The 14,438-nt window shown below is 35.4% G+C and overlaps 1 protein-coding gene across 9 annotated transcripts in view; it reads left to right on the forward strand.

Moving 5' to 3' along the window:
- LOC127065368 (cAMP-specific 3',5'-cyclic phosphodiesterase) overlaps positions 1–14,438 on the forward strand; it is a 179,516-nt gene that overhangs the window by 76,822 nt on the left and 88,256 nt on the right. Inside the window, exon 1 of one of the 9 annotated variants that reach the window (XM_050997595.1) lies at positions 6,761–7,043. The exons of the other annotated variants lie outside the window; for them this stretch is intronic. Within the exon in view, the coding sequence (XP_050853552.1) occupies positions 6,958–7,043 (86 nt within the window). The 5' untranslated portion in view covers positions 6,761–6,957. Of the gene's footprint in view, positions 1–6,760; positions 7,044–14,438 lie in introns of those variants that run through there. 9 annotated transcript variants of the gene reach the window in all.

Here is a 14,438-nt window from a genome sequence, read left to right on the forward strand (position 1 = left end):
GATATTCGATATTTTATCAAAGATCGTTTCTCATCCTTCATTAACATGCTATTCGAATAATTTCTATGCGAATTAGTTTATATACGATTTTGCTACTCTCTCTCTCTTTCTCTCTCTCTCTTTCTCTCTCTCTCTCTCTCTCTCTCTCTCCATCTCTGCTTTCGAGATATTATATCACTTGGTCGTGTGCCAAAGCGGAAAGCATTCCTGGAGGATGGACTTTGACAAATGTTACACAGCGGCACGCTTAAAGGTTTATTAATAATACGTTGCACTGCTATTAACAAGCATGAAAGTTTTACTTTTATAACTTTCAGTCAGTCAAGGGTTTATTTCTTTCTTTATTTCTATTTCCGAGATTTATTTCCTCTCATTTTATTTTATTCCTTTTATATCTTTCATTCTCGAACTTTATAAACGAATTTCATATAGCGAAACAGTAAATCGAAAAGTTCTCGTCAGCCGGCCAAAATCGTATATAAAGAGAAAGATATATAGATAGATAGATAGATAGAGAGAGAGAGAAAGAGAGAGAGGAAGACCGCAAAATGATTAATAGGCGACGTGTACTAGGGTGTTCCAATGACATTTAGCCGCGAGAGAAATTCGAGTATCAAGAAGAGAAATTATTTTTCATCGTCTACGTACATATGGTGTCTCCTTTTTCGTCATTTTTCTTCATTTCTTTTTCCGTACTTTTATAAATGCCTCTAGGGATAGAGACTTTGAAAAAGGAATGGTCTGTTGGAACATCTGGAAACGGACCAAAAGAAGAATGGGGGAAAAGGTAATTGTCATTGGTACTGACGATTTGAAAAAAAAAAAGAAAAGAAAAGAAGGAAGAAGAACATTCGTTGTAAAAATCCTCTTGGGTGTCTTACAAAGTGGATATATTTTGTCTCCGTTGTACGTGATTGAAAGTATTATTTGAGGTTTCATTTGACAAGAACAATTGCAATTTTCGTGAGAATAGTTGTTTTAGTACGTAGATATTTATCGGGTTATTATGTGTCACGTAAAATTCTTGTGGTTACGCGATGAAAGTTTATATAGAAAATTTATGTTGAACTTATACTACATTTTAGAGAAATATATATATATATATTAATGTCAATCGTATAATTGTAAAACTTTCTTTACATCGTAAACTCGTATGCACTTTCGAAAACATGCTTTATCAATTGCACGTGCTCGCACAGACAGAAATTCATCATTTTCGATATGAATAAGCATGATTTCGGCCACGCGTGTTTCGTACAGTTTAATGATTGAAAATCAAATATTTTTAAGAAGTTCGATTCAACAAAAAAAAAAAGAAGGAAAGAAAAAGAAAAGAAAGAAAGAGAGAGAGAAAAAAGATTCAGTTTGAGTTAGAATGATTCTTTTTTTCGTTACTTCGTAATACCATTGCTAGTCAATCACAAGTGCGTACTCGACGAACGTAAGGAAATAAGAATAGTAACAAAAATAATCGATATTCGCGGTATATTTTTGGCGTAGAAAGAAACTTTGATGAGGTTCCATTATTCAAAGACGTATATGTAAGTAAGTGTATAAGTTTATACATTTGGACTTGTTTCGATGATTCAGACAGCTCGCAGATACAGGTGTATATCGAATAACTTTCGTAATTTGTTCACGTTCAATACACTCTGCCAATATTTAACGAAACGATATATATATATATATTTAATGAAAATGATTATAAAAAAAAATACGTACGAGTTTTATTTGATATTTAAAACTCGGACGAATTCCTGAAAGGCATTCGCTTAGATTCGTACGAATAGATATTTTTGTTTTTAATTTCAACGATATATTGCGATATATTTCATACATATTTACAAGAAATAAAGTCAAGTATATTTTGTGTATCTTCGATTAAGAGATACTTCGTGGTACTACTTTCTAAGATATACTTATAGTCAAATTACTGTTTATTCAAGCGACTTTTTGGTTTTCTTAAGCATTACTAAATAATAAACAAGTTTCTTTGATCTTTCTAGGATATTTTCGTTGAAATGAATATTATGATAAAACTACTTCGTGGCGAAAAATTCAGTCGGGTTATTTGTATACACGTTTGCAATTAGTTTCCAGCACGGATTAGCCGCAGTATTAATTGATGCATGATCACGAGGCAATAAGTAAAAACAGGGTCAAATTGACGCGGTCTGCAAATGTGAACCGTCCTTGTTGGTAGGCAAACTTATTACCAATTATATTAGAGAAAGTTTATGCAACCGGAGGGTCTATTCAACGGTTATTAGTTCGCAGTACAACATTTCTGAACTCTAGTCAATGCATAACTTTCCTGTAAAAAGTCTCCGCGAGAAATCATAAATTATAAAATACTATGTAAATTTATTTTCATTCATTCAGAAAATTGTACACTTAAGTAAGACTATAACTCTATCTTCTATCTAAATACTATTTCTTTTTTCTTTTTTTTTTTCATTTCAATCGATGTAATATAATTTTGCTATTTCGTTCTTAAAAAAAAAAAAAAAAAATAAGAGGGAAAAAATCGACGATTGTTACTGCTATCGCAAAACTTGTTTTTTTTGCAAAAAAAAAAATAAATAATTGCATAGTAGACAGCTCTGTTTCAAGAAAATGCAACTTTTTGATATACTGTGCGTTCTGACGATGGTAAGTACAATGCGAGAGTACTGCCTTATCGACGTTAAAATATTAATTTACCGACAATCGCTACATCGAATTAAAGAAAGGAATGAAATTGTGGTCGGTCGGTAATACAGAAAGTTATATGACCGTTGTCTGATAACAAAACACGATACAGTCTTATTATAAACTTAAAATTAATGCATATAATTTGTTCGAAAGCTTTTTTATTTGTTCTTCTCTTTCTCTTTTCTTGTTTCATATAGATTAATAAGAATAATGCATAAATATTACGTGGCATTATTTATTAAAAAATAAATTGAAGTTTCAGTTTTACAATTATGCATGAGGAAAATTCATGAACAAAAACAAAAATTAAAAAAAAAGAAAAAGGAAACTAATTTTAAATAAGAAAGCTTGACCTTTTTTTTAATCCATCTGTGCGTAAGAAAAGTGTTGTAAGAGTGTTGTTAGAGTGTTGTAAGCAAGATAACGAAAAAGAGGCTAAACGAAAGGGCTATTACGAAAGCTTCTTTCGGGAATCGCATTTAAATTTAGATGGCCATGGAGAAAATTAAAAGCGGAGGCAAAAGCGGGGATTCAATTTAAAGTAGTAGGTAACAGTGACATGTCAGGCAAAAAGTTTTAATGCGGCGGTAACAAGATGCAAAAGTGAGTGGGACAGAGAAAGATAAAGATAGAGAGAAAGATAGAGATAGAGAGAAAGATAGAGAGATAGAGAGATAGAGAGGAATGGTTAAGTTTGCATTTGCGAACGTTACTGCGAACGGTCTCGTTAAGAAAAATTATTTCTACGAAGAAAATAATCCGTGATCTAGTCTTGAAACTCTTCAGATTTCTCAGGTTTAATATACAATATTTATCACGAAAAAGAAGAAAAAGCAAGAAAAGAAAAGAAAAAAAAAGAAAGTATAACGAGATTCACGTAGATAAAAATGGCTCTGATAAAAGATAAAAACTTAACTCTAACATCGATTCTGAATTGAGAGCGTTCTCATTCGGATTCGCTGGACCAGATCTCTCGGTTATTGATTTTACTTCGAAGATACAACGCTCTGGCAGCTTCGATCGCTTTTACTACGCCGATGGAAGCAATAACGACTTCCCTCTCTCTCTCTCTCTCTCTTTCTCTTCCCCCCCTCTCTCCCACCACCCTCTCTCTTCCTCCGTCTCTTTTTTTTATATCTATTTCAAGAAATTCAGTTCCAAATGAAAGAAAGGACCAAGCTTCGACGCGTTGCAAACCGGAAGGAAGGAAATTCGCGCGGAGTACGTTGCCCTTCGAGTCCGCCATTGATTTTAGAGAAACCGTGGGTGTGTCGAGCACGTGGTTCCGCATCTCATAGACAAGAGAGAGAGAGAAACAGACAGAGAAAGAGAGGGAGAGAGAGAGAGAGAGAGAGAGAGAGAGAGAGAGAGAGAGAGAGAGAGCATGAGAAACAGAGAGAATAAGAAATATAGGGAGAGATTGTGTATATGTGTGTATAAGAGAGAGAGAGAGAGAGAGAGAGAGAGAGAGAGAGAGAGAGAGAGAGGGAGAGAGAGAGAGAAAGGAAAAGAAAGGACAGAGAAAGAGCGATGACATTGGCCGATTACAATGTTCTCAAATAAAACAGATAAATTCTTTGTTTTCTTCCTTTCTCCATTCTCATAAGAATTTTTCTTCGATATCTCGAAAATAACTTTCTCGAAACTGATCTCAACTCGTGATTTTCTAATCAAACTGCATAATTTCTCATTTGATCAACATTTTAAACATTATTTACGAGCAAGAACGATTTTCCTCTCCTTTCATCATATCGTTGAGCTCCTCTCCGAGCTCGTCCCTTGGATTTAAATACTCAATTTTCGTGAATTTTAAGATGCAAGAGCCAGTCTCTATTCCTTTACTCTTTCACGCTTTTGAAATAAGAGAAGATCGTGAAATCGTTTGACTATTCATTCGGTATATTATTCGACAAACCTTAACGTTTCTCGTATCGTACGAATATGCTATTTCGTGTCTCTTTTGATTTCTTTTTTCTGTCATACCCTCCTTAACTCTTTTCAATGATTCTAAAGCAACCCTCTGCGCGCTTCTGACTTCGTCGTTTTCGGCGCCGAAGTCGACGAAGGAGGCGCTACCGTCGATGGAGCCACGAGAAAACTTTCTCTCTCTCTCTCTCTCAATTTCTCTCTCTCTCTCTTTCTCTCTCTTTCAGTTTTTCTCTCTCTATCTCTCTCTAAGTCTCTCTTTTTCGCTCTTATTCTTTATCTTTCTCACTTTTTCTTTCTTGCTGTCTCTCTCTCTCTCTCTCTCACTCACTCATTCACTCTATCTTTCTGTTTCTCTCTCTCTCTCTCTCTCTCTCTCTCTCTCTCTCTCTTTCTCACTATCTCACTCTCTCACTCTCTCTGTCTTTCTATCTCTCTCTCTCTCTTCTTCGTTCTCTCCAGTCTTCCGCGACCTTTCCTTCCGTACACGTCGCTCTCTTATCGCGAAGTGAGGGTGTACAAACAACAAAGGATCGAATTAATTGACGAATTCTTCTCCCTTTTTTCTCTACGTATGTGTGTATATATATATATATGAAAGTATGTCTGTGAGAGGGAAAGAGAAAGAGAGAGTATGCGTATAAATAATTACGTGTCAGTGAATCTTTAATCAGTGTGTCTGTTTGTCTATCTTCTTAATAGTTCGCGAAAAGATTTGTATAAGAGGATTGATTTCAAAATAAAACAAAAAGAAAAAGAACAAAAGAATAGAAAAGAGAAATGACAGGAAGGAAAAAGATAACTTTAAGAAGCTGCTGGATCATCCACGTGTCTTCGAAGTTGGATCGTTAACCGTTCTCGTTTTATTTGATAAGAATTCTTTCTCTCTCTCCCCTCTCTCTCTCTCTCTTTTTCTCTCCCTTTTTCTCTCTTTTTTTCTCTCTTTCTCTCTCTCTCTCTCTTCATATTATTTTATATATTCACAATGAGTTCGATCGAAATCGTAGATAAAGGGACATCAGGATTACGTCACGTGCGTTTTCGTTGATCGTATCGGCCGTTTTTATAATATATCTCTATGCATATGTGTGTGTGCGCGCACGTCTCTCTCTCTCTCTATATATATATATATACATACATATATATTAACATATATATATACACACAAGCATATATATATATATATATATATCGATGTATGTCTATATACGCGTGCGCGTGCGTGCACTCGGTCTTGTCAGAAACTCGTGTGCGTTATATTTCGCGAGACCGTTGGCGGTGTTAGAGAACGTCAGGTGAAAACGAACGCGTGTCTCTCGTAGAAAATCGAGAAAATTCCTAAGAGATGTGGGAACACGCGGAAAGTGTTGTTACTTTGAAAAGAAAATGGACCAACAGCATCCTTATCGTCCCGGTTGAACTCACCGTAGAAGCGTACGAGAGGATTTCGCGAGAGATACTCTTCGAGGAGTCGAAACGTGACGCGCCTCTAACCAGTCGCGAAGAGAATCGATTCTCGTGAGAAAGCTGATGAAGTGAGAGTGAGTGAGAGAGAGAGAGAGAGAGAGAGAGAGAGAGAGAGAGAGAGAGAGAGAGAGAGCATCTTTTCGTCTTCGAAGGACGAGCTATGTTCGGAATGTTCTCGCGCGAGAAAATCTTCGTTGGTTGTCGTCGTCGGTCGAAGCTTGTTGAAGAAGCTAAGACGTTAAATCGTAGTGGCTGCATCGTTGGCACTTCTTTCAAGAAAAGACGACCTTTCTCGTGTCTACTTCGACAGTGAAAAAAAATCTCCTGGAACTTACGACTTCTTATCTCTTTTTTTTTCTTTTTCTTTCTTCTTAAAAAGAAAGAAATATAAAACGTACACACACACACACAAACATATATATATTTATATATATATATATAAACAGAGAGAAAAAGAGAGAGAGAGAGAGAGAGAGAGAGGGAGAGGGAGGGGAAAAAGAACGAAAGAAAAGGATTAGACAAATTGATTTCAAAAGAAAGAGAAAGGATTCGATTTGAAATACATAGTGCAGTCTTTTTTTTCTTGTCGGAGAGAGAAAGAAAAAAGAAACAGAGAGAGAGAGAGAGAAACAGAGAGACAGAGAGAAAGAGAGAGAGAGAGAGAGAGAGAGAGAGAGAGAGAAAAGTACATAATAAACGTCAAAAGTTTGAAAGCAATGGCTCGACGTATAAAGGCACGTTCGCGAACGATGGAGAAACCATCGAAGATTCCTCGTCGAGAACAGAGACGAAGGAAGTGGTGTTCACTTTGACGTTCTCACGAGCGAAAACGCTTGGAAAGTTTGATGAAGGGTATCGGGGAAATTCAAGATGGGACAAGATTGGTGCGCCCGTAGGCGAAAACGTTCGAGCAGCGGATGCTGCCCTTGCGGACCACGTGTTCATCCCTCGAATAGGTTAGTGAGACGATGGGTGTAAGAATCTATTCTTTCTTTTCACTCGTCTGTTTGTTCTTCTATTATTATTTTTTCTTTTTTTTTTTTTTTTGGTTCTTCTTCGTTCTCTTTTTCTTCTGTTTTTTTTTGTTTCTTGTTTCTTCTTTTTTTTGATTTTTTATTTTTTTTCTTTTTCTTGGGAGGAGAAGGCGGGATATCAGGTGATATGAAAATGTTGTGCTATTACGAAATCAAGTATAAAATACGAAGGTTATCGAATAGTTATCATATTAATAGAGAACATCGGATGAATTTTGTTCTACGCGTTGATGTTTTTTCTTTTTTTTTTTTTTTTTTAATCTAGAAAGGGAAATAAACGAATGAAACAGGATTGTTACAGAAAGTGTATCGTTTTCATCGACCTTATCTTCGTTTTAACGTTAATACATTTTACACGATTTCTTTTCCATGATAATTAGGTCGCGCGAGCACGAAAAGGTTAATCGATAGAGATTCGTCTCACGACGTTAACGGGTTACCTATTCCTTAAGCTATATTCTCGTAACGTGTACGATTTTCAGTAAGAATAATTTTGCGAAAGGAAATGATTCTCTTCGATTCCTATAGTCCATTGCTTTTTTTCTTCTTTTCTTTTCTTTTCCTTTTTTTTTTTTTTCTTTTACGCGTTTAAGTAAGTTTTCATTCTATCGAAAATTTATAGTAAATTCTTCTTTCTAAAAGTATCTTTGAGTAATGTTCGCGTGACATTATTCATTGTATCTCTCGTTGCGCTTACAAAGCAATAATTTCTTCACCCGATAGGATCTCCCTGAAAGTTGTGTGTTATCTGGCCGTTGCGATATACGGAAAAAGAATCGATAAATATTCAACGAGGGAAAAGGCAAAGAAATGGAGAAAGAAAGAGAGAGAGAGAGAGAGAGAGAGAGAGAGAGAGAGAGAGAGAGAGAGAGAGAGAGAAGAAAGATTCTTGTGGTATTTTCAAGAGGTCAACGCGTGAAAAGAAAGGAAAAAAAATCTTCATCGCGTAAACGATAAAGCTTTTTATTTATGAAATAAATTAAATTCGAAAGAAAAAAAATATATATATAAATATATATACTAGTTGGAGTATCTAAAGAAAGAGAAGGTAATAACAAAAGGAATAAAAAGCAAGACTAAAAAGAAAAAAGAATTCATTTATTTCGATATAATAATTTATTCAATATATTAATAACATACATATCTACAGGTATTTCTTTCGCCTCAATTCGTTTATTGTTCTTCCATTAATTAAATTATTCCAGCTTAATTGCATATTCTTCGTTACCGGGAAGGACAGAAATGCACCGCGAGGCACATCGCGCATAGCAACGTTGTTTCTGTTTCCCTGGAAACATCTTTCTCTCTCTCTCTCTCTCTTTCTCTCTCTTTCTCTTTTTTCCCTCTTGTCTCTCTTGTACAGAGAGATGTATTTACGCACACGCAATACGCTTTTCAATTTACTGCCAAACGTAGTCCGATTCGGATCGAGTGAAATAGAATTAAATTATTTCGATGGAAAAGAGAAAGAGGATAAAGGAAAAAAAGAATCGCAGTCCGTTTATATTCCAATTTACGAACGTAGTTCGATGATTTAGAGAGAAAAATAAGAGAGAAAGAGAGAAAGAGAGAGAGAGACAGAGACACGAAAGAGAGAAAATTGCGAACGGAATATTCTTTTAGTCAAATAATCGAACGAAAAATATTTTTTATTTACCGTACCTAGTCCTTTCAACGAGTCATTTTTCAACCGAATATAACTACGATGTCGTCGAGTGAATGTTATAAAAAAAAACATTTCGTATATTATATGCATATATGCACATGTACGTAGATACACACACACACACACACACACACACACACACACACGATATCCAGCATATATTCTCGCACGTGTATGTACGTACATACACATGCATTACATATATCCATTGTCAGTCACTATCATCCAAACTAAGATTCCTTACAAACGAATATATTTTTAGGTCTTGTAAGAAAAGTTCATAGTCGATAATCCATCGTCACGTTAGGGTATCGTATTAGTAAAGAATTTAAAATAGCAAAAGATATATACTGACGAATGGAGCATGTGACGCAAGGGAACGGTTGCTCGGCAACGAAAAATTCATAAATATGTGAAGAACTCATTCGGAACTTTTCTCTTTCTCTTTGTCTGTCTATCTGTCTCTCTCTCTCTCTCTCTCTCTCTCTCTCTCTCTTTCTTTCTTTTTCTCTTTATCTCTCATGGTAATCTTGCTTTGGAAAAATTTTTCTCTCAAATATTTCCATAAGAGAACACCATCATATTGACTCTATCGAATACGATGTTAACTCAACGAGGTAACCATTCCTCTAGGTCGCTTCTCTTTTTAATTTCTTTTCGATTCACGAAAGTAATGTTAATAGCGTAGTAATAGTGATAATAGTAGTAGTTATATTAACAGTAGTAGTAGTAGTAGTAGTAATATTAGTAGTAGTAGTAGTAGTAGTGATAGTAGTAGTAACAGTAGCAGTAGTAGTAATAATAGTAAGAACAGGTGTCGACGTTCAAGTTTTAAGTAGTACGAGTCAATCATAACTTGAATGTTCGAATCAAGAAACAATTGTGAAAAGGAAAACTTATCTCACTTATCTCTTATTCTTATTCTTATTCTTATCATTGTTATTATTATTATAATTATTATTTATCAGTGATATTCTTTTCTTTTTTATTTTATTTCTTCTCATTTTATTTATTTTTTTTTTTTCACCAGATCATATCGATTAAACGAAATCTCGTAAAATCCCGTTTAGGTTAACGATAACGATCTCATTATTCTAACCACTTTCCGTTTCGTCTTCGTTTCATAGCAGAGTGTCGAAAAGAAAAAGCGTGACATTGGAGTTAAGTGAATTCTGTTGAGAAGGAAGGACAGAGAAAGAGAGAGAGAGAGAGAGAGAGAGAGGGATGAGGACGGGGGTCAAAAAAGCACGACCTAACTTTCTCTAAATGTTAACAGCGCCATTTATAGTGGGTCACGTCACGCGTAACGTTGAACATGCAAAGCGCAGGAATTTTGCGAACACGCGAAATAGTTACCGGCTCGTTCGCGTTTCTTACTCTTTCTCTCTCTCTCTCTCTTTCTCTCTCCTTTTCTGTGTATACGTATACAATATATATGCATATATGCAGAAAGACTAAAACGCGTTACATTCTTGCGAGCTAGATTTAATTCATCCGTAACTTTCTTACGCAAATTTCGCGATTGAAGGCGAGAATTTAGGTCGTCTTTGATCTTACCTTCAATAGATTTTGTTAAAGGGAATAGAAGGGATGAATTTCGAAGAAATTTGCCTCGTCTATCTTCTTGGAAAATTTACTCTCTTTTTCTTGTCTCTCTATTTTCTTTTTTCTTTTCCTTTTTCTTTCTCTTTGAAAAAAAAAAAAAAAAGAAAAGAAAAATGTATGCAGACACGGTGAGAGAAAAAGAAAGAAAAAGAAAGAGAAAAAGAGAGAGAGAGAAAGAGAAAGAGAGAGAAAATTAGATTAGATATGGAAAGGATCTTTTTTCTTTTTTTTTTCTTTCTTCTTTCTTTCTTTTTTCACTTTTGATATTTTCAATCGTCCAATCCTCTCTCTCTCTCTCTCTCTCTCTCTCTTTCTCTCTCTCTCTCTCTCTCTCTCTCATAAAGCTTTCGATGAAAATTTCATTCCACTTATTATTTCTACGTAGCCTTCCGTTCGAGTCGCGTGTATGGCGCACGGCCAGCACCTTATCTGTTAGCTTTAGCTCGTATCTACGAGGAGCCAGGGATGGTCTGGAAACTATCGAGCTTCTTCTGACATCGTTCGAAAACGTGCGTCGTTGACCGTGGGCGAGCAAATTCTTCCTGCACTTTCCTGCATTTTCGTTTCCGTTTTCTCTCTCTCTCTCTCTTTCTTGCTCTCCCTCTTACGCTTTTCTTTTTCTTTTTCTTTCTCTCCTTTCAATTCTTTTCAGCGATTTTCAACACGTCTCACAATGATTTATGATTTTGATATATATATATATATATATATATATATATATATGGGATATTTTCTAGAAAAGAAAAAAGCTTTCGTAAGCTTTCCGTAAGGATCGATATCTCTCATTGTACATCTACTACATTCTCTATGGATGACTTTTGCTCGTGAATGTTCTTCTTTTTGTTACGTCACGTTTCTCTCGTGAGTACGCTCGTAAAAATGAGAGTGCTACCTATTATTCGTTATGGCTTTAGTCAATACGAACTTACAGCTATATGTATACATTGAGGTCTACGGAAACATGAAGAAATAATGATGTTGCAACGTAAAATATAGATATAAATAGATAGATAGAGAGATAGATAGAGAGAGAGAGAGAGAAAGAGACACTTGGTACATGAATTCTGGATTAAGTTCTAACAATGCGAAGAAAAATTAAACTAATGAAAAAAGAAAAGAAAAAAAAGAAAAGACAGAAGGAAGAAAAGAGAAAGAGAGAAAAGAAACAAAAGATCCTTCTCCCGTCAAGATATCGAATTATTTCACTCTAATCTAGAAATAAATTAATCTAGAAATAATCTAATGCAAAAACAAATTTCGTATAGGAAGTAGACATTATTAAAATACTGTGTTATTATTCGATGCATTCGACTGTGAATGCAAACTGGTATGAAGGATTTTATTTGAAATATGGCTGAAGTAAAGCCAGAAATTTAATTAATAGACCGAATAGGCAGGTACTATTAGTGATATTTCCACCTCTTCTCTTTTTCATATCCCCTACTCTCTTCCGCACTTTACTCCCTCTCTATCTCTCTTCTCTCTCTCTCTCTCTCTCTCTCTCTCGTTCTCTTCGTACTCCTGGTTTCGTACTGATCGATGTTGTGGCAGTGGAGGCTGCTGCCTGGGCCAGTGACGTAACTGGCAACCTCCGCCCTCAAGCTTTGACGTCACTGATGCCCTCAAATGCGCGTGACCAGGTGCGTATCGGCGAATCTCTGCAACCTCTCTCTCTCTCTCTCTCTCTCTCTCTCTCTCTCTCTCTCTCTCTCTCTCTCTCTCTCTCTCTCTTTCTCTCTCTCTCTCTTTCTCTCTCTCTCTCTCTTTCCCTCCTCTCAACCTTACTTTCGCGCTTCTCTGACGTTTCTCGTGTTATCATATACGATTAGAAAAATGGAACACGGTCGCGTTAATAAAAATTTCAAACGTCATTCGAGAAACAAATTATTCTCCGGCATAATATTTTCTATTAGAGAAACGAAATGGAATGGCGATTAGATTTTATTATTATTGAATATATTCTTCTTACTTTTCTGAGATAGACAAATTTTGTATTTCTAAGAATGAGGAAACTTTCGCGAGTCATTCGCAGGTTTTTAACGAGATCACCGTTCCGTGTTTCCTCGGCGTCCGTATGAATATCTCCGTAGCGTAGAGAGTTTCCTACTCTGATGCATTGTTTCGTTGAAGGGCGATCTCGAAGCTCGAGAACTTCAATGCATTTTTTTTTTCCTTTTTTCCCTTTTTATACCGCTACCTACCATACTCCTTCGGTATTCTCGTTACCCAAATTAACGAGTCTCTGTGCCCAGTGACTTACTTTAATTCTGAGGAATTGCATCTCTTTGAAATCGAGAAATACACGTTCTAAACTGGTGATTATTATTTTAAACGGATTAATTATTCATCTGATTTGCATTTATATTTTATATGTTTGTGTCTGTGTATGTGTATGTGTGAGAGAGAGAGAGAGGAAAAGGAAGAGAATAAAAGAAGAAGAAAGAAAAAGTAGACACACAGTTAGACGTTCCAAAGTTTTTTTATTTCCGATAACGATTTGTATTCAGTATACGATAGTAAAGTTAGAATAAGGAAGCGAGAGCGAGAAAAAAGGTTCGGTGGAAAAGGGCGTCATCCAATTCAATTTTCCCGCCTAACGAATAGAACCCAGCGGGGAAATAGAAAATCAGCTGTAAAATTTCACGACTCGATCGATAGCCAGACTCCGTAGAGATCTTCCTTATCGAACCTATATGCTTTCATCTACTTTACCTTCGTGGTTGAAAATTTAGTTTCCTCATTTTACCATATGAGAAGTAAATTCGATTTGAGCTCAATAAGATTCTGGAAGATCCATTCTCTTTCGATAGTTTCCAACTCGATACGTCAGTGTCGCTCTTTTCTTTTTTTTCCCCTCATTCTCCCTTACCCCTTTTCCCCTTTTCCCCTTTTTTCCTTTTTTCCTTTTTTCCTTTTTTCTTTTTTCCTTTTTCCCTTTTTTTTCGCCCTTTTTTCCTCTTCTTTCGTCTCCTTTCGATCATCCATAAGCTGTTCACTACTTCGTTTTTCTTTTTTATTTCCTTATCGTATATTACCAAGATTTTAAGAAAGTAATTGAGAAATTATTTCACGACAAAACAACCTTCGTTTGAATTACGATCATGACGCAAATTCCATTTAATTATGTCTCGCGCGTGTGGCGACTCATTAATTCGAAAGACGAGGCGATGAAATTTCTCGTATTTTTTCGAATCTTTGCGCGTCGAGTTACTCCATTGTCATTGTATATAAGCCGCATTACATTTGTTAAATTAGGAAGAACGTGTACTAATTCCCATTGCTTTGTCTAACGGACGATAATAAATTGAAATAGAAAAGTTGGTAATTAAAAAAGGTGATGAAGCTTCTTTTCTTGTCGAAATTAAAACTCCTTAATTATAATTGTCGTACTTTTGATCAACCTTCGACGGTGTCTCGTATTAATAAGATCATTTTTTTTTTTTATATGTTTCAGGTAAGTGTTCTCAAGGTGTAACTATGGAAGAACTTGTCAAAAAGACGTAGTATCAAAAGAACTACTCCGAGTTTGCGTAAGTCATCTACGTTACGAGAAAGATATTAAATAGTACAAGGTTATCTTTATCGTATAAAAGTAAAAAAAAAAGGAAAGAAAATCAAGAAAAAAATCGTAATTTTTAGCGGTACTTCTTTTAGAAATCCTAACAAAAGATGTCATCGTAACAATGTAATTAATCTTTAATTTAATATACGAAGAAAAAGTTTATAGGTTGATTCAAATAAGTGGTACGGAAAGTCTTGCGAAGAGCGAACTCGGATATTTGCTCAATTAAAACTAATTTGTAAACTTGTGTGTTTTACTCTGTTTAAGAATAAAGACAACGCGATATCCTTTGAATTATCGCGCTCTAAATGATGGTCCGCGAGTGTCCTCAGTCGACTTGTTTGCAGGCTAATTCGCAAATCGACTTCTAATTTGACTTTTTTTTTTCCTAACGAATAGAATAGGTAGATATTCGCAAAAAATCTTTTATTGATTTTGCCATTATTTCGTTGAAAGTATTAATTGATCGATCAATAGATTTTTT

This window comes from Vespula vulgaris, chromosome 7 (genome assembly GCF_905475345.1).
Source record: "Vespula vulgaris chromosome 7, iyVesVulg1.1, whole genome shotgun sequence".
NCBI lineage: Eukaryota > Metazoa > Arthropoda > Insecta > Hymenoptera > Vespidae > Vespula > Vespula vulgaris.